Source organism: Rosa chinensis, chromosome 7 (assembly GCF_002994745.2).
Source record: "Rosa chinensis cultivar Old Blush chromosome 7, RchiOBHm-V2, whole genome shotgun sequence".
NCBI classification, from domain to species: Eukaryota; Viridiplantae; Streptophyta; class Magnoliopsida; order Rosales; family Rosaceae; genus Rosa; species Rosa chinensis.
In genome coordinates, this window is record NC_037094.1 from 52,809,994 (window position 1) to 52,831,189 (window position 21,196).

Here is a 21,196-nt window from a genome sequence, read left to right on the forward strand (position 1 = left end):
TTTTTTATGTGGGAGATGATTAGCATTTAAGTGAACCCACCGTTGAATAAATAAAACTCGTGTTTGAACAAATAAAACACTATTACATCTTCTGATATACAAAAATTAGCAATCCTTTCCCGGTATACTCAAGATTTAATTACTTCATTCACTCTTGTTAGCAATATTCTACCAAATGTTGATTTGTCATCGTCTGCGACTCTGCGTGATGTCTAAATCATGGCTTGGACTGTAAGGTCACTAATGATAATGGAGCAGCTGTAAAGAGTGCCGCAAATAAAGCAATTATGGACCCATTTCAAGCTTTCTGTCTTTCGGTAAAGTGCTGCTTTTCAAATCGTGTGGTTTTAGTTTCTTGATGCTTGCAATTATTAGAGAGTAATATTCATAATGCTCTGTTCAACAAATAATTGAGGCACGCTCATTGGCTCCAGTAGTCCCTAGCTTATCTAATTTCGACACCATATACTTGGTAGAAGAGAGGCCAGAGCACACTCATCCAACAATTTCATATTCGATCATCTCTTCTTTTTCTCTTCCAATTATAATCAAGTTATAACACGAAAAATGGCTGAGGCACTCATCTCTGTGCTTCTGGAGCAATTGGCTTCAGTAGTATATCAACACACAAATGAAGTGGTGAAACTGGTTTTGAAGGCTGACAAAGATGTTAAAAGTTTCAGCAGCAAGCTCAAAGCCATTCATGGTGTGCTGGAGGATGCAGAGAAGAAACAAGTGACGGAGGCCAGGGTCAGAGACTGGTTGCAGAAGCTCAAAGATGTATCGTACGAGATGGACGACGTCCTAGACGAGTGGAACACTGAAATTTTGAAACAACAAGTGGAGGAAGGCAAGAAGAAGGTATGTTTCCCCACTCCTGCCAATTGCTGTTGTTTTGGCCAAGTCAATAAGGCAATTCATCATCATAACATTGCTAGAAGGATAAAGAAACTGAACGAGAAACTAACTGTGATTGCTGCTGAAAGAGAAATGTATGGCTTTCATCAATCCACAATAGGTGGCCATGATGATCAACAGCTTATTCATCGACGGAAGACTTCATCTTTGGTCGATATATCTATGATATTTGGCCGAGAAGAAGAAAAAGAGATGTTGTTGAGCAAGTTGTTGAGGGGGAGTAACGAAGATGGGGGGAGGTTCCTTGTCATCCCTATTGTAGGGATGGGAGGGATGGGGAAAACAACTCTTGCCCAATTAGCCTATAACAATGAAAAGGTTACTGCCCATTTTCACAAGAAAGTATGGGTTTGTGTCTCAGACCCTTTTGATGAGATCAAGATTGCTAAAGCGATCACTGAAAGTCTCTTAGGAACCCCAAGCAGTTCAAATGAGTTGGAAATTTTATTGCAGTGTATCAAGACTCATATTGAGAATAAAAAGTTACTCCTTGTTCTAGATGATGTGTGGACCGAAGACGAAACAAAGTGGGAAAATTTGAAACTACCAATAATAATGCGAAGTTGTGAAGAAGGAAGTTCAATATTGGTTACCACGCGAAAACAAGGGGTTGCTAAAATGATGAGAGCAACCAACAACATGATCTATTTAGATGAGTTGAATGATAAGGATTGTTTGGCTTTGTTCAATAGCATCGCGTTTTTGGATAGGGAAGAAGATGAGGCTGATGAGTTTGGAGCTATTGGTAAGGAAATTGTGAAACGGTGTAAAGGTTTGCCTCTTGCTGCAAAGACTTTGGGCAGTCTACTGTGGTATAAGAAAACAAGAAAGGAATGGTGGGATGTTCTGAATAGTAAGATATGGGAATTAGAAGAAGTTGAGGAACAAGTTTTCCGACCACTGTTACTTAGTTATTATGATTTGGCTCCTGCAATCAAAAGATGTCTTCTGTATTGTGCAATATTTCCCAAAGATTATGACCTCAAAAAAGATAATTTAATTGAGCTTTGGATGTCACAAGATTATCTTAATTCAAAGGAAAAAAAAGAAAAGAAAAGAATAGGTCAATATTATTTTGAAAATCTATCAATGCGGTCTTTTTTTCAAGATTTTAGAAAAGATGAGATGGGAAATGTTTATGGGTGCAAAATACATGATATTGTGCATGACTTTGTGATGTTTCTTACCAAAAAAGAATGCACTATTATAGATGCAGATGCAGCTGAGGGAGCTAATAAAAAAATAGAGCCATCAGGTGATAAGGTTCGTCATTTGACCTTAATAAATGTACCCGAAGGTCCACTTTCATTTCCTACTTCATGTTACGGATGCAAAAATATGCGAACTCTCACACTCCTTGATTCAAGCATTACAACCATAAGCTCTGGTTCAATTATGCAAATGAAATGCCTCAGGACATTGAATTTGAGTGGTAACATGCTCGATGAAGTTCCAAAAAAGATTGGTGAATTGATTCATTTGAGATATATGGATTTGTCTCGTAGTCGTAATTTGAAAGAATTATCGGAAGCTGTGTGTGATTTATACAATCTACAAACCCTGGTCCTTGTTCACTGCTATGAACTTGAGAAACTGCCCAAGGCAATGGGAAAGTTGATTAACTTGAAGCATCTATATGTTGATGGTTGTCATATGCTGGAGTACTTACCGAAAGGGATTGGGAGTTTGAAAAGTCTGCAAGTATTGGACTGCTTTCATGTATGTGAGGGTGATGATGAAGCATTGAAATTTGGAGATCTCGGAATCATGGACCAGCTTCAGGGGAGCCTTAAGATAGGATGGTTGGGGAAAGTTGATGCGAGTGAGATTGAGAAAGCACAGTTGGGGAATAAGGAGCACCTCTCTCATTTGAAAGTAGATTTCCTCGGAGGTCGAGAGCAGAGAAAAGGTGATTCAGAAATAGTGAAAGCATTGCAACCACATCAAAATTTGGAATCTTTATCCATTTTGTGGTGCCATGGCACCACCGAGTCTCTCTATTGGATCAAGTCTTTACGCAATTTGAGAAAACTTTATCTCGATGGGTGGAGATTTTGTGAGTTTTTGCCTCCTCTTGGAAAATTGCCGTCGCTTGAAATTCTGACAATAATGGATATGTGGAATGTGAAAAAGGTGGGAGTTGAATTTGTGGGAATAGAAGAAGAACAAGTCCCTGGAACTCTATTTCCCAAATTGAAACGACTTTGTTTCTGGAACATGCCCAACTGGGAAGAGTGGGCCTTTCTTTCTGAAATCACAATAATGCCACGCCTTTCTGAGTTGCGAATTGAGTGGTGCCCAAAGCTAAAAGCACTGCCAAACTTCCTCTACAAGATTAAAGCACTGCGTACTTTGGAGATCGTGGGTTGTTCGATTCTGGAAGGAGAATACGAAAAAGGCGTGGGGAAGGAGTGGCACAACATTTCTCACATCCCAAACGTTACAGTTCGATGACTCGCTGCCCGGGTATCGATCGCGAAATGCAAATTCTGAATGAATCTTTACTTTACTATTAATTATCTGAGCATAATCTAGTTTGTAGATTACTACTCTAATTTTATAATCTAGTTTAAAGGAAGCTTTCTCTGCAATCTGTATGTTAACAATAAGCAGCCAGCAGGGAGCTCGGTAATTGGTGTTTCTGCAAATGGACCGTTCAAATGCTGCTATCTCAATCGTTGAAGCCTACTTGAAGGTAAATATATGGTCCAGACATAAAGCACTATGGCCACGTTTGGTACACATTATAGGATTAGACTAGTTAAACTACGCCTGAACATAGTCTGTCAATCTGTAATTAACATATCCACCTTTTCTGGCATGTAATTAACATATCAATTGCGAATATTGTATATCACAAGATGCAATGCTACCATGCTTTCTAGTTATATAAATCTGTCAATCAATCATATCCACCTTGTCTAGCATTTTGACTTAGTCAAGACGCTCTTACCTAAGCTATTAGGCAACCTGATATAACAGTGTAAGTAGTCCTATATAATATGTTTATTTATCTTTTTATTTAAACAATCCTATATTATCTATTGTACAAGTGCTTGCAATTGCAATCTCCTGTTGTCCAATTCTAAAAATATTACAAGGTTTGACATCTAGTTTCCATTACGTGGATTTTCTTGTCATATAGGCTGAAGTCTCTGGTGGAAATGAAACTGATTGGAATTTGAGATGTGAATTGATCAGATTTCCCTTAATCAAAGGTTCGATCTTTCTCAATATGGTCTTCTTTTACAACATTGGTATATCCTTGTCTGCTGCATGGACTCAATTCCTTTGTATGTTTACAGATAATTGTGTGTTAGTTTACACCAGATGTTCGATATTCTGTGTAGCTGGTTCTGTTATGCAGAAAAATGATGTTCGAAATGATGAGCCCAGCAATGTTTTAGTCTCATAGGTGGTTTTTGTCATTTCTTTTACAACCCAAATAACATGTATACAGGAAATGGGAATTACCTTTCTTCTTTGACGAAAGACTTGTTAGATATTAAGATATGAAATAACAAATGATAGGCGTGTGTGGAAAGGCTGAATACCAAAATGTTCAATAGGGATAAAAGAATTATGGTCTTTGTTCTTGTATGATCAACTTTCCATAACTTCGATACCTAAAAGCTATGCAATCTTATAATAGCTATGAATAGATTTCGAACTGTTGCACGTAAGGAAGTGTTGATGATAAGGTTCAGAGAGGAGGACATATGACATATCATTATGCTCTATCTCAACTTGTTGAATGAGAGCTGGACTTAAATGCAACCTTTTATTTACTTAAACTAATATCTGATATGCATCTATCAAACATTTTGTACATTTATTTTAGTAGGAGTGATTCATGTATTTTGTATGTGAGGCTCATTTCTGCGGTAATTGAGATACTGAAGTTGTAGGTTTTATGCAGAGTAAGAGGAGATTGCTTCTGGCTCACAGTGATATGTTGGAGTGGAGTCACTATCAAGCGTACACCATAAAGGAAATTTAATATATATCCATTTGACTGATTGAAGTGAGGGCTCTCACCTAAACTAGGTAAATGTGTTAAGCAACATGCCCATAAAGGCTGACCTTGATCGAAATCACTAAATCAGTGGCCCTAAGATTGCAAATATGGCGTTGCATATATGTTTTAGTTACAGATTGATGTTTTAAAGTTTAGTACCGTCCAGAGCTTGATAAGTGCATGTATAGTAGGATAGAATTTAAAGATAGAAAATCAATTGAAGGTAAAAGGGGGTTCATTAATTGGGTCTACAGGATTACATAGGCAAAGTGAGTTGTTTCATTCCTTGTACAGTAACTCATGTTTCGTGTGTCTCAAATTTGTTGAGCAACAATATATGCATAATCATTTGAAGTTAAATGGTGGTTCAGTAACTGAAGCTACAGGATTCTGTTGAGTGGTGAGTGGTTTTTGTTCCTTGTAATTGTTGCTTGGTGCATCTGATACTCCTATATAATTTTGCTTCTTTGTATCAATATCATAAGGAACTTTAAGTTCTTTTGTTTGAAACTGGTAGTGATTCCTCGGGACCTTCGGTGTTAACTGTTATTGATCGTTATGGTCCCCTGCTTTCCCTCTTCATAAGATCAAATCTTAAAGCTTTTGTATGTTATACTGAATCACTGATGTTTATTTCTTACTGAAAAATAATTAACTATTTTCTACGTACTCATCGATACAAGTAATATATTCAGGTATCATATTTGGGTTTCACGTACTTTTTGCATCATAAGAGTTTACTCATTAATTTGTTTTACTGAAATCCGCCGCTTGCAGAAGTTGGTTGCTAGCTTATTTGTTGAAGCACCAAATGATCATTAGCTCCCGCTGGAGTAAGGAACGTACACATTGTAGGAAGGATGATTATCAAGCAATGGTGGTACGCACCAAAATGGTGGTATCCATTTGACTCGTTGAGGCGGCTCTTACCTAAACTAGGTAAATGTTATCAACATCTTAAGTAATCCAATATATGGTTTAGGTCTAGAATATAAGTACTTTCTAAATTATCAAATAATCGAATTTTACTGGCTTTGGTATCTTAGGCTGAAGCTTTTTGTTGAATGGATGTTGATTGGTTAATGGGATATATATGGAAGCTATTTGTGCAATCTGTATCAGACTGTAGCCACGGTAAATGTATTCTGAAAGATTCATTGGACATCGTCTCACTCAAATTCATCATCATTATCAAAGATCGATAAATAAATATAGTGTCCAGATCCATAGTACTCCATTATGTTAAGCTACATGCCCATATAGTTAAAATCTGTGGCCATGAGATTGTAAATATATCATTCAACATATATTTACTTACAGGTTCATGTTTAAAGTTTAGTTTCTAAAGCTTTCGATCTGAGTGTATTTATATTAGGATAAGGGATTTGAGGATACAAAAAATTGAAGGTAAGAGATGGTTCAGTAATTGGAGTTGCAGGATTATGTTAGTATGGTGAAACAGATTGTTTCATATTCTTTTGTTTTTTGATGACCGTTTCATAATCTTTTGTTAAAAGCTTTGTTTTTTCATGTTTACTTTTTCAATTGTTGAAGGAAAATCAACTTAGTGTGCCTTATCAAACTAGGAGTAGTAATAGGAGAGAAGGTTCTAGATTTTCTAATCTTAGTCGGATTAGTATTCCTTGTAACATTAGAATATGTACTTTGTAATCCCTATCTATAGGGCTCCTATTCTCAATAATAATACACAATTCTCTCATCAATTCTCTCTCGAATCTATTTTACTTAAACATGTTATCAGCACGAGCCCTAACCTTGAGATCAAAAATCCAAAACCAGAAAATTCTTCAACATCACCTTTTCACTGTTGCACCTAGCCCGTGCTAGACTAGCCGCTGCTGCCCAACTGTGTGCCCCTGAGCTGCACTCTGCCCCTGCAGCCCTTATGCACCCGTGTGCCGCCTACTGCCCCTGCAGCATCCCCGCACGCCTGCTGCCCCTGCAGCACAGCAGGACGCTCGTTCCTGTGCAGATCAGCCTGCTTGGAAGCCCCAAAAAATATTGATTGGGACCTCAGATCAAAATCTTTCCTTCATCAAAATTGTTCATCTCTGTCTCTTCTATCTGACCTCCGAATTTCAACCATATCGGAGTTGTTTTGAGACTTGTACACTAATCAAAGTGAAAGCTGTTCAGAGGCAAATCTGCTCCGATTTTCAACGAAAAAATCATTGAAAACCGTCGCTGCCACCTTCAAGCATCACTGCAAGAAGCTCCTAGCCCACGCTAGCCTCATATGCGTGCCTGCCCCTACAGCGCCTATGTGCCCCTGCGCACGCATCTGTCGGCCAGCTCCTCGGCTTACCTCGGCCAGACCTGTATCGGCCACACAACAGGGATTGAAAGATAGTTTGCAATCCCCGACCCAGGATCGATAGCACATCTGCAATCCTACACGCCTGCATCAACACACGCATGTATTGAGAATTTCAAATTCCGAAATTCATGAGTAAGTTCTCACATGTAAGTTGTACCCGTTTTTGAAATTTAAATTTATTTTTCATCGGGGACTTACAAAATCCCTTCTTCTTCATCACACCTTTCATAGAACGTGGGTTCGATTTGCTAAAAGCGGAATCGTGGGGATTCACGCTACATATGAACTAAGAGCGTTCGTGATCTTCGGACTAAGAGCGTCCGTGAGCATTGATTGTTACGAACTAAGAGCGTTCGTAGGCATAAAAATCTGACCATATAAGAGTCATTGGTTTCAATCCATATCCATAAAATTTGGAAACTATCAGCAAAGACAGTGGTTATAACTCTTTCTCACTAGGCATACTCAAGAGTAATTGTGATGTCAAGGAAATGTTTGAACTGAGAGAACGGTTTTAAAAGTGAGCAACGCTCCACCAAAATCTCGCCTTACCTTACCTGGTCACAACCAAATTGGAATTACCAAACGGATTGAGTAACTACTACTTGTCTAAAGCTTGATTATCCTTTTTGGATTAAATTTAGAAATGTTGGCGTAATCATTGGCTTTCATTGAAATAAAGTGTCGATTTTGATTCGAACTTTATTCATTCAAGTATGTTTCCCGGAGAGCTAGAATGCCTTGTGGATAGTGCCACTACGCACACCATACTTCGAAATAGACAGTTATTTCTTGAGATGACGCCTACTCGATCTTCAGTGACTACGATGACAAGGTCATCTAAATTGATTCATGGTCGAGGACCAGCTCAATTCTTGTTGCCACATGGCACAATCATTAGTGTCACTGAAGCTCTCTACGCTCCTAGGGCTGAAAGAACCCTTTTGAGCTTCAAAGATATAAGAGCCAATGGTTTTCATGTGGAAACACATTGTGAAAATGGACAAGAGTTCCTTTGCATCACCTCTAATGACTACAGACATAAACAAGTATTAGAGAAACTTATGTGTCGATCTAGTGGGTTATATGCAGCCACTATTCGAGTAATTGAATCCAATCATGTTATGAGAGATGATTGATGGGATTCCGACACATATAGGCTTTGGCATGACCGTCTGGGACACCCAGGTCGTGATATGATGATCCTATATTAAAGACTTCACACGGACATCCATTCTTCAGAACGAAGAGAAGTAAAAACCAAAAATTGGTTCGAGGAGATGCACCTGCGCCTCACGGCGCCAAGACTATGCAAGACCGGCCACTTAAGGCCGACACCGTCTACCCCCTACGGCAACAACATGGCATTGACGCCATGGATCATTTTTTGACTCCTCCTTCTACTTCTAAAGTCAATTGTGACTTCGTAGCTAAACCAAAATCTTCATTGGTTGTTTCTAAAGCCCATCATTCATTCTGCAAAGCCTGCTCTTTAGCAAAATTAGGATCGAGACCATCCTATGCAAAGGACACCAAAGAAAATATACCATTCTTGCAAAGAATCTAATGTGATATTTGTGGACCTATTCAACCACCATGCGGACCATTTAGATATTTTATGGTGTTGGTTGATGCATCGACACACTGGTCACATGTCATGCTATTGTCCACAAGGAACGCTGCATTTGCTAAACTCCTAGCACAAATAATTAAGTTAAGGGCTCACCACCCTGATCATCATATTAAGTCTATAAGATTAGACAACGCTGGGGAGTTTACATAAAAAACTTTTGATGATTATTGCATGTCCATTGGGATTGGTGTTGAACATCCAATTCCTCATGTTCACACCCAAAATGGTCTCGCAGAAGCCGCCATTAAACGACTACAAATGGTTGCTCGAGCATTGGTGATGCACACCAATCTCCCTATTTCTGCTTGGGGCTATGCAATATTGCATGCAACTGTGCTTATTCGTCTGAGGCCCACTGCCACTCAACCCTTCTCTGCGTCCCAGATGGTTACTAGGTATGAGCCTGATATCTCACACTTACGCATATTTGGGTGTGCAGTTTATGTGCCTATTGCGCCTCCACAACGCACCAAAATGGGTCCTCAACAACGATTAGGCGTTTATGTTGGATATGATTCTCCAACGATTATCCGCTACATAGAACCCTTGACAGGCGATCTCTTTACCGCTAGATTTGCGGATTGTCACTTTGATGAGACAGTCTTCCCGTCGTTAGAGGGAGATAAGAACATAAATGTTCAACAGGAACGACAGGAATTGTCGTGGTCTGTCCCCACTCTGTCTCATCTTGATCCCTGAACCGCACAGTCCGAAATTGAAGTGCGGAGAATTCTCGATCTTTATAATGTAGCAGAATCGATGCCTGATGCGTTTTCTGATATCGCTAAAGTGACGAGATCACACATACCTGCTGCAAACGTGCCTGCAAGGATTGATGTCCCTAAAATTAGAGGACATGACGCCAACTCAAGAGTACATGAGCATGGCGCCAACGTCCCCTCTCACAGTGATGGTGACGTTTTGGCTAGGCCCATGGCTCCTGCCAAGAAGCGCGGGAGGCCTATAGGTTCTATGGATTCTCGCCCAAGAAAGAAAGCGAGTTTGGCACAAAATAATCCATTAATCATCGATGTAAATAATCCATCTCATGAGAATATTTCCGATTATGGTTATGTCCAAGAGACATCATTGGGGGACGCTCCAATGTCAGAACCAACTCCAGTGAATAGAGAGATCTCCATGAATTACACTAGTGTACATGAGATAGTGGATAGAAATTCTATGGCTATTGATGATGCATTTGCATATCATGTTGCAAAAGGAATTATAGAATATGATGATATCGAACCTCGCTCTATTGAAGAACGTCAACGAAGAACGGATTGCCTAAATGGAAAGATGTGATCCAGGCTGAATTGGATTCACTAGCAAAGAGACAGGTATTTGGGCCTATAACGCATACACCCCCAAATGTAAAACCTGTTGGCCATAAATGGGTCTTTGTTAGAAAGCGTAATGAGAAAAATGAGGTGGTAAGATATAAAGCCCGCCTTGTGGCGCAAGGTTTCTCACAACGCCCTGGAATCGACTACGAGGAGACATATTCTCCCGTAATGGACGTTATAACGTTCCGCTACCTTGTCAGTTTGGTAGTTTCTGAAAAACTTGACATGCAACTTATGGATGTGGTTACAACATATCTCTATGGGGATCTAGACTCATATATATATATATATATATATATATATATATATATATATATATATATATATATATATGAAGGTTCCAGATGGACTTCAATTACCCAAATCAAGTGGCTCTAAACCACGGAGCGCGTTTTCAATAAGATTAAAACGCTCACTATATGGATTAAAACAATCTAGACAGATGTGGTATAACCGTCTAAGTGACTACTTGATTGGGAAGGGATATATTAATAATGAAATATGCCCATGCGTGTTCATTAAAAGAACAAGTTCCGAATTTGCAATCGTAGCAGTTTATGTCGATGACATGAACCTAATTGGAACTCTAGATGAGTTGAAGGAAACTGCTAAATATTTGAAATCCGAATTTGAGATGAAAAATCTTGGGAAAACACGGTTTTGTCTCGGTTTAGAACTCGAGCACCGTAGTGATGAGATTTTGATCTATCAGTCTGCATATACTCAGAAAATTCTAAGGCGCTTTCATGAAGATAAAGCAAAGCCTGTGAGTACTCTCATGATTGGTCGTAGTCTTGAGCCAGGAAAAGATCTGTTTCATCCAAAGGATGAGGATGAAGAATCATTAGAGGCCGAAGTGCCCTATTTAAGTGTAATAGGCACATTATTGTACTTAGCTTAATGCATAAGACCAGACATCTCTTTTGCAGTGAACTTGTTAGCTAGACATAGCTCTGTGCCAACACGCCACCATTGGATTGGTATAAAGACAATCTTTCGATACCTAGGAGGTACGATTGATATGGGCCTATTCTATCCCTACAGAGAGAAAAACGAAAATTTGGGATCAGACCCCAAGAGGCAAAGAGCCACCGTTCAAGAAGTAGCCGCCGGCCATGTTGCCGCCGTCCATGGTGGTCGGCCTCACCCTATTCCACTCCATCAAAACGACAATAATGTTTTAATGGGTTTTGCTGATGCAGGGTACCTCTCTGACCCTCACAAAGGTCGCTCCCAAATGGGTTATGTCTTTACCATGGGAAGCACTGCGATATCTTGGAGGTCTACAAAGCAGACCCTGGTTGCTACTTCCTCAAATCATGCAGAGATTATTGCTCTACATGAAGTCGTGCGTGAATGTATATGGCTAAGGTCTATAATCAGACATATTCAAGGAAGTTGTGGTTTGAAGTCTACCACAGATGAACCTACATGCATTTATGAGGATAATGCAGCTTGTATTGAATAAATGAAGTTAGGTTTCATCAAGGGGGACAACACCAAGCATATATCGCCTAAGTTCTTTTATAATCAGCAATAACAATCACTTCTAAAGATTGAAGTGAATCAAATCCGATCAGAAGATAATGTAGCGGACTTATTTACTAAGTTGTTACCTAAATCCACCTTCGAGAAACATGTGAAGAGCATCGGATTGAGAAAGTTATCCGAACTCCCATGATTGTAGCAATCTAGGGGAGATATCGATGTCAGGGGGAGTTATGATGTCTACATGTTCAATCTCGAAGAGTGAAGGACGTGTTGTGCTCTTTTTGTCCTTCGACCAGGATTATTTTTGTCCCACAGGGTTTTTGTTACCTGACAAGGTTTTTAATGAGATAATGGATGAAGCGTCACCACCAAGTTTGAGCGACACAAGGGGGAGTGTTGAAGGAAAATCAACTTAGTGTGCCTTATCAAACTAGGAGTAGTAATAGGAGAGAAGGTTCTAGATTTCCTAATCCTAGTCGGATTAGTATTCCTTGTAACATTAGAATATGTACTTTGTAATCCCTATATATATAGCTCATATTCTCAATAATAATACACAATTCTCTCATCAATTCTCTCTCGAATCTATTTTACTTAAACAACAATCAAGTTCTCCATAGGGGCATAGGGGATGGAGCTATGGACTATTTCTTTTCTTCATGTGCTTAATAAATTATTCAATAGTTTATAATTGTTGCATTATGTTTCAAGATTGAAGAATTGCATCGATACACTAAAATGTCACATGCTATGTTAAAAGAAGAAAGATACATCTTAGTTGAAGGGATTTGGTGAACTGCTTGCTAATTTACAACGCTTACTGTATCTTATACTTCATTTCATCAGCCTCTAGAGTCCTGTCTAAATAAAGATTGAATATTCTAGCCTCTAGTATAATGCATTCGATTCTCGTCCATTGATTTGATGAAGATACTGTATCAGGCTTGTGACAGTTAAATCTACTAATGCAGTACTAAGAGCTTGTTGTGATTGGCTCGCCGTAGGTGTCATGGATTCAAGTACTGGTGCAATTGGTCTAAGAAAAGAGGATGAATTACTGCACGGGGATTTCGCAACCGGTCACTAGCTGACTGCATGCCAGTTATCTTTGTTGAGTGTTAATCATCATTCCCTCCCATTTTTGACTGATTCAGGAATTTGAAATTCTGAATTGGCCCAAACTTGTAATCAACCACCTATAGGTGTTGGGATGCCTAGAAAGCTTTCCTGTTGAAGTAAATTGGAATGCAGAGAGATTGATGAGAGAATTGTCTGTTATCATTGATAATAGGAGCCCTTTAAATAGGGAATTACATAGTACATAAAAGGTAATAGAATCCGAACATAAGTAGGTAATCTAGAACCTTCTCCTATTACAACTCAATGACTAAACCCTAGTTTGAAGAGGCACACATAATGTCGATATCCTTCAACACTCCCCCTTGTGCCGCTCAAACTTGGTGATGACACTTTGATCGTTGTCTCACTAAAAACCTTGCCAGGTAACAAAAATCCTGTGTGGGACAAAAATAACCCTGGTCGAAAGACAAAAAGAGCACAACACGTCCTTCACTCTTTGAGATAGAACATGTAGACATCATGCCTCCCCCTGATGTCAATATCTCCCCCTGATTGCTACAACCATGGGAGTTCGGATAACTTTCTCAATCCGATGTTCTTCACATGTTTCTCGAAGGTGGATTTAGATAACGAATTAGCAAATAAGTCCGCTACATTATCCTCTGATTGGATTTGATTCACTTCAATCTTTAGAAGTGATTAATGTTGTTGCTGATTGTAAAAGAACTTAGGCTATATATGCTTGGTGTTGTTGCCCTTGATGAAACCTAATTTCATTTGCTCAATTCATAAATGCATGTAGGTTCATATGTGGTACACTTCAAACCACAAGCTCCTCAAATGTGTCTAATTATAGACCTTAGCCATATGCATTCTCACACGGCTTCATGTAGAGCAATAATCTCTGCATGATTTGAGGAAGTAGCAACAAAGGTCTGCTTTGTAGACCTCCAAGATATCGCAGTGCTTCCCTTGGTAAAGACATAACCCGTTTGGGAGCGACCTTTGTGAGGGTCAGAGAGATACCCTGCATCAACAAATCCCATCAAAACATCACCATCGTTTTGATGTAAGGGAGGAGGATGACGCCGGCCACCCTTGGCAGTGGTAGCTTTGCTGGTCATGGCGTCTTGGATGGCGCCTCTTAGGCTAATGAGGTCCATTCTTATTCTTCCGTCATTCTTTTCTCTCTGCAGGGATAGAACAAACCCATATCTATCATACATTTTAAGTAACAAAATATTGTCTTTATATTAGTCCAATGACGTTGCGTTGGCACGGAGCTATATCTACCCAACAAGTTCGTAACAATTGAGGTGTCCGGTCTTATACTGTGATAAGTACAATAATGCACCCATTGTACTTAGGTAAGCACTTTTGCTATTAACACGTTTTCGTCATCATCCCTGGGACGAAACGGATCCCTCTTAGGGCCAAGACTACGAACGACCATGGGAGTGCATATTTGACTTTATCAAAATGCAAAGCATTTATTGACACGGTTACAAGTTCTAAATCTAGATAAAACCGTGTTCTCCCAAGGTCCTTCATCTCAAACTTGGATTTCAGGTGTTCAGTGGTTTTCCTTAACTCTGAAGGGTTCCAATCATGTTTATCAACATAAACCATGAAAATTGCAAATCCAGAACTTGTAATGAAAACGCAGGGGCATAGTTCATCATATCTCTTCCCAATCAAGTAGTCACTTTAGTAGAAGATCATCATCCAAATCCTCTGCTCGAGTTGGTCTGTTTGTCGAGGTCTCTGCTTTATTCCTATAATTCATCATTAATTTCTGCTAACTCTCTATTTGATTTCCCAGGATAAATAAACAACTTGAAGAAAGTTTATTGAACCGGGTAAACATTGATTTCATTTTGAGGTGTTAGATTGATATAAAGTTTAGATTTTTTTTTTTTTTGTTCTGAAGTTGGTTTTGGTTTTTGAGTTGCAGGGAGGAATCCAAGTTCTAATAACAACAAATCTTGGTCGAAATCTACAAGGGATTCTAAAAGTAGGTCTTGAAGAAAATTGAATGTCAATGCTGTAGGATATCGTTACCCTTTTGTTGAATTTCAGGTATGCTTTGTTGGCTCAAGAACTATTCTTTTATTATGAGCTCAAATTGCAGTTTGTTTTCTAATGTATACCTTGCAATGTTTGAGAGCAAAACAACTAAACTTTTTTAGAGGTAGATTAGTATGAGAATGAAACAAGTTTTCCTGTCATAGCCGTTTTTCATGTCTGAGAGAAAAACCCCAAGCTTTTCTTCAGTTCGAGCAAAACCTGGAGCTCTGCTCAAAACACTTAGCCATCACAAATCACTATCTTCTCACCATCTTTCAAGTCTGGATTGGGTTTCTACTCGATTAGGGTTCGATTTGGGGGTTTTTCGTTCTGCTGAAAATGGGGATTTAGGTTCTCTTTCGATTTGGGTTCTACTCGTTTGCAGATTCTGTTTTATTGTCATTTTCCGACTTGGCAATTTCAGCTTTTGCCATGTTTCGCACCCTTGAAGGAGATGTACTTCAAGGTCGATCTTAATCTGGCTGCATTATTTTATTATTTGGCTTGAATGATAAATGCGTTACTTTTTTTTACTTCCTCATTCCTATTTCATTTCTTGCCTTTACAGTTCAAATTTCATATGTCATATGACAACGACAGTTCCAAGACCCAATTCTGTCATATTTACTGTCTTACACAGAACCCAATAAAGAGAGAAGGGCAATGAGAATCCCCACTATGAGTGGAGTGACCAAAGAGAGAGAAAATGGGGTGAAACTGCAGTCTCTCAGTTTGCAGCAGCTGGAGTTTTCCTATCATGGTTGCTGATCACAACTCCATTACCAGTGTTTTCATTCTTTTAGCATCTACTTGATCCACAAAGAGTGGAAGGAATCTCTGTTTTTCAGTTTTCATTGAAACCCAATTGCCTGCTTTGAATGTGAATGGTGTTGTCTCCCCGCCAGTACTGAAAACAGTCATTTAGTGAGTTTTTAATCTTATTGTTCATATCATAAAGGATCGGTTTTTGTAGTTTTTATGAGTTACCCATCTGCTGAAAATTAAAGCATTTTGCTATGGTAGGTTCACTTGCTGATTAGAAGTCCTGCATCTGCTGTCATTCAAATCTTTTGGTAAGTCGTTGATTCTGTTATTGGCAAAGGATTCATCTTTTATTTGATTGTTGTTGGACCATTTTACAAAAAACCCATCATCCGGTTGTTTCATTTGCTTCTGTGAGTGCTCTGTTCAGTTTCTCATGAACTCTATTTCCTGCATTTGATAATTGGGTCAGGTATATGGTGTTGGGAGTAAAACTGTGGCTTCTATTGTTCTATTATTCTATATGGTAGTGTTGTTGATAAGCCGAGTTAAAAAGATGCTTTGAATCAAATTCTAGTGGAGTCAAATTATGAGTGCTTTGTGTTTTGTTATTAACTTGTAGCACTTGTGTGATTTTCTTCTGCTTCTCATGTATCAGCAGAACCTTAGATCACCACATTGTTTGTTTGCTTTAGTATATTCTTGTTTAATGGCTACTTCTTTCCTTGAATCAATTGCATAACTCCTATCTTCCATTATACAGGCTAAAAACCGGGTTTGAACTTACATAATTCTGCAGATTTCTTTTATTTTTACTTACATTTATAAATCCTTTGATGATTTTGGTGTTCAGGTGCAAGGAGCAAAAGACATAACTGCAAAGCCGGATATTTAGCCGTGGAAGCTCGTTGAACTGATACTCTGGCCTGGATCCAATATCTAAGGCTTTGTTACTTGTATAGGGACCCATCATTTGCCAAGTCAAAACCAGTTTTGTTGTTGTGCTGTGCCGGAATCATGGCAACCCTGTTACAGTCTGAGTCCAGACGCTTGTATTCTTGGTGGTGGGACAGTCACATTAGCCCAAAGAACTCAAAATGGCTTCAAGAAAATCTTACAGGTTCGATACTTTCCTCCCAGTTACTTGGTTATCTATATTCCTCATAGAAGCTCCAATTTCTATGCTTCTCTGATCACATAGGTGCTAGAATCTAGGATATTAAGCATATGGAGACAGTGAAGCAGTCTCATTATCTTATACATCCATCTCTTCTCACTAGTTATCAAAATTTTGCATTCAACAGACTAAAAATAATAGCGAGTATTTGATGTAGTCCAAATTTCAATTCTTTGAATCTTCTTCCAACTTAATTCCATCTTGTTTACTAAATATGCATGTTTACTAAATATGAACAACTAGTTTGTTACTATCTCAGTATTATGAACTTATTAGTATGATTTGGCACCCTTAATCTTATTATCCCTGGTTTTCTTCAAGTGTTGGGCTCTGTACCTTCCAATTAAGAAGACTGCCTGATATTGAAGAGCAAACAAAAGATCTAACTAGTAACTTGCCCTCATCCTGTAATTAAGTGAAAAGGTTTCAAAGGTAGCTTAAATACCTTTGTTGGCTTTCCCTATCTCCTCAGCGTGCACATTGCATATGTTTTTGCACATAGATGCCTTCAATCTTTTTGAGGCTGCATTTCTTATTGACCCAACATTTGTTCATACAGATATGGATGCTAAAGTCAAAGCAATGATCACCCTTGTAAAATGGTTATTTTGACTTTCTTTGATTCTCCAAACACTGAAGAATTTTTATGGGTGTTGTGGGAACTATGTGCTCTTGCAAGGTGGAACTGAATGCATTTTGCTGATTGTGAACATATGACGACTCAATGCAATATTAATGGTTTTAATGACTTTTCGTTTGATTTGCAGGTCTGACTGTGGACGCCAGGCACTGTTGGCTTTGGGATATTTTCTAGAGGTACTGATTCGGGTTTAGCGGTGCTGTTGAATATACTTGTGAGATCATATATGATTAATAATGCAGAAACATATAAATATTTCGGTTTCTTACTTGAGATGCATTTGGATTGGAAGACCTCTGATCTGGGTGTGTTGTAAATACTTTGTAAATAAATTGCTCGAATGGAATTTGAAGAAAACATAAAATTTAGTTTATACGTTTTTAGGAGAATAAAGTGAAGAAAGTCTTTTGGAGCCATATGCAACTCAAGTGATTTTTGTGTTTGGTAATAATACTTATATTTAATTTAGCATAGAGTTGAAGTTTTGAATATATGCCTCTGGTACCTTGCTAGGTTTATACCTATGCTAGACTGCAATAGCTTGATGTTATTTTAATTTAGCATAGAGTTGCAAACATAAATGTAGATTTATGTGGTGTCTCTACAATTGACTGATTCTAACAATTTTGTGTGATATGTGAGCTATTCTCTCCAGAACAAAATAAAACTATCAAGTACTCTTGTAATAACAACCCAATTGAGCCATATCAATGGGGCGGCTGACTTGGTTGCCACACCATGAGTACCACATCCTGATTGAATGGAAATATGGAATGAGTCAGACTAGAGTAACGTCTTGTATTCATAATATTAGATTTTTGTGAACATCCATCTAGGCATCTTGCACAAAGTCACCAAGTTTCTTATTATTAGCTGTAGGAAAACAGCCTTTAGCATCTTCATTATTTTGGGGCCTTGACCATGTACCCAATTTTTGGCTAAAAATTGCCCACTTACTCCACCAAGAGTTTTTTAACCCCATTTACCCAATCTAACAGTGTTTGACAGTATTGCCCTCATTTTAATTAACAAATTAAACTCATATCTCTCTCTCCTCCCCCTCATCGATTTCTCTCTCTCTCTTTCTCTAACCTCGTCTCAGGCTTTCTTTCTCTCTCTCTCTCTCTGAGCCACCACGCCCACCACTCCACCGTCGATGTCGACCTCCACCGTCGCCGCTCCGTCCCACCGTCAGACCACCAGAGGATGACGCCATCTAACTCCACGATCCCAACCCCTCTGGGCTTCGCCGGTTTTGTTCGTCAGATGTCCGGGAAGCTCCGAAGCTCCACGCCGGAATCGGGTCTGGGCTTCCCTTGCAGGTCTCGGACGATGTCAAAACTGTGGTCTATTGGAGGGTAATAGACAGATTATTGCCCCCCACTAATTTCTTAACTGTGGTTAATTAATCACTGAAATTAGAGTTTTGATAAGTCTTATGTTGTTTTGAGTTTATTAAAGTACAATAATCTGTCAATGATAGTTAAGTGAAGGGTTCTGACTTAAAATGAAGACATTATTTGCGGGCAGTAATGTGTCTACTGCCCCCCACTAAACCATTAAAACTTGCACCAGTTTCAAGGATTCACAGTGTATTGCACTTTATCACAAACAAATCAACAAGAGATGATTACTGTCACCTAAGAAAGACATTATTGGGTGGCACTAATGTGTCTACTGCCCCCCAATAGACCATCAAACATTACACCGCTTCTTATGTTTCACAGATTATAGAAGTTATTCACACTCAAAACAACAGATAATGTCTAAAAACCCACATTTTGAGGGTCAATATTCTGTCTACTGCCCCCCACTAGACTGACACAAACCACACAATTTTTTTCATTTATCGATTACTGCAATTTAACACTACATTTACTTTGGAATAGCAGTTTTCAGTCCGTCAATAAATAAAGCAGTCATCATTGGCCCCCAATACAAAGTTTACTGGGGGGGCACTAATGTAACAACTTTTATGGTTATGACTGCACAATAGCATATAGCAGTTTTCAGTCCGTCGTCGATTCCTTCAGAAGGTCAACCCCAGCCTCGCCGAGCTTCTAAGCGACGAGGACCGTTGGCTTGGCGTCGAGCCTGGCCGCGGAGAGCACGACGACGAGTTTCGGCGCCGCAATGGCGAGAGCCTGGGCGACCTGATGGAGAGAGAGAGAGAGAGAGAGAGAGAGAGAGAGAGAGAGAGAGAGAGAGAGAGAGAGAGAGAGAGAGAAATCGGTGAGGGGGGAGAGGGCAAAAAAGTCCCAAAAATAAATAAAAAGAAGCAAAAAAAGAATTAATTGGGTAAAGGGGAAATAATCCCTTAGAGTGTTTTGGGTAAACGGGGTTAAAAAACAGTTAGTGGAGCAAGTGGGCAAATTTTAAGCTAAAATTGGGTAAATGAGCATTTTCCCTTTTTATTAATTTTCTCTCTCTCTATCAATTTTTATCAATACCCATTTCACTTTCATGATTGACACTAATGAAGAAGAAACTTAGATTTTCAATGGTTGCAGATTTCAAAGGCCTACTGGAGCCATACCTTCTTAAACGCAAGTATTCCAACTCATATATGTTGGAATTCTCACAATACCCCCCGGTCCACAGGTATATATGTTGGTAATAAGTCTTTGATATCAGTTGCTCTACTGGACTTGAAAGAACATATAATTCATGGAATGGGTTTATGGTGGTAAGGTATGCTATTTTTCCAGCAAATGTAACTTTATTTTTTTGTTTCAATTTTTGTTTTTGCTTTTCTGTTACATTGGAGAGTATAGTGCTTTACAATTTTTATTTTTTCTATCTACATAAATTTTTTGTTCTTTTTTCATATGTGGTGGCAAGGTGTGGAACACTTCCCTAGATGAGCAAAACCGCCTCAAAGCTCAAGTCTTTAACAACTCGAGTCCTCCATTTTCAAAAAGCAAGCTTCTTTATTGCATCATTTGCAGATTGTGAAGAAGAACCATAAAACCCAAAGAGACCCAAGTAGATGGTACATTTTCATGCACCATACATGTGCCATGTTTTGGAATAACATAAATGTGTATCAGCTTTTGATGTCCCAAGTAGATGGGCATGCACTAGAATGCTTTTTTAGTTTAAATGTTGGCTTGGATGATTGGGAAACGCACCCTTTTTGCTTTTGAAGTTTTAAAGTATTGGATAGATTACTCATTTGATGGTTTGCAATGTTTACATTTGATGAACTACTGTTCATTTGGTAAATGGACCAATTTAATTCAGGAATGGATGTTCAAATGATCAGACAAAATAATAGATATAATGACGACTCAACGTTGTCTGAATGGCCAAAAATGGAACAGGCACATTGTAATCATTCATATCACACATCAGTTTATAACAAAGCAGTGTGTTCTAATTTATACTCACATAATAGAAGCAATTGAACTCTGTTGTCCAAAAACTAAATCATACAATAGTTGCAATTGAACTCCGTTGTCCCAAATGTTGATCATACAGCAGATCTAGTCCAAGCACTGAAGTTTGGCGATCAATCAGATAACACAAAAAATAAAAGTATGTTGTCTGATATGCTTAACATACAACAGCTTGAAACCAAACACTGTTGTATGAAGGCAGCGCTTCAACTGCTGCGCAGCTGAGCATGGCATCTGCCGCCATCTGTCGAGCCATCACACAACAGTTATACCACATACTCGTTGCCTATTTGTTTATCAGACAACTGTGTTCCACCGTGTTGTCTGA

The 21,196-nt window shown here is 38.8% G+C and overlaps 2 protein-coding genes across 6 annotated transcripts in view; both read left to right on the plus strand.

Moving 5' to 3' along the window:
• The window catches only part of LOC112180191 (disease resistance protein RGA2-like), a 67,773-nt gene extending 47,746 nt beyond the window's left edge, over positions 1 to 20,027 (plus strand). Inside the window, exons 2-13 of one of the 5 annotated variants that reach the window (XM_040511208.1) lie at positions 3,536 to 3,613; positions 4,064 to 4,136; positions 4,838 to 5,875; positions 6,737 to 7,420; positions 14,647 to 14,683; positions 14,779 to 14,903; positions 15,460 to 15,815; positions 15,915 to 15,964; positions 16,507 to 16,773; positions 17,390 to 17,509; positions 17,598 to 17,646; positions 19,981 to 20,027. The gene's annotated coding sequence lies outside the window, so the exon portion shown is untranslated. Of the gene's footprint in view, positions 1 to 3,535; positions 3,614 to 4,063; positions 4,137 to 4,837; positions 6,174 to 6,736; positions 7,421 to 12,748; positions 12,836 to 14,646; positions 14,684 to 14,778; positions 14,904 to 15,459; positions 15,816 to 15,914; positions 15,965 to 16,506; positions 16,774 to 17,389; positions 17,510 to 17,597; positions 17,797 to 19,980 lie in introns of those variants that run through there. The other 4 variants (XM_040511207.1, XM_040511211.1, XM_040511210.1 and 1 more) reach the window with 4 other exon arrangements.
• Positions 388 to 3,372, plus strand: LOC112180188 (putative disease resistance protein RGA3). Its single transcript, XM_040511499.1, has one exon. The coding sequence runs from the start codon at positions 568 to 570 to the stop codon at positions 3,370 to 3,372; it is 2,805 nt and encodes a 934-aa protein (XP_040367433.1). The 5' UTR covers positions 388 to 567.
• Positions 20,028 to 21,196: the final 1,169 nt, after the last annotated feature.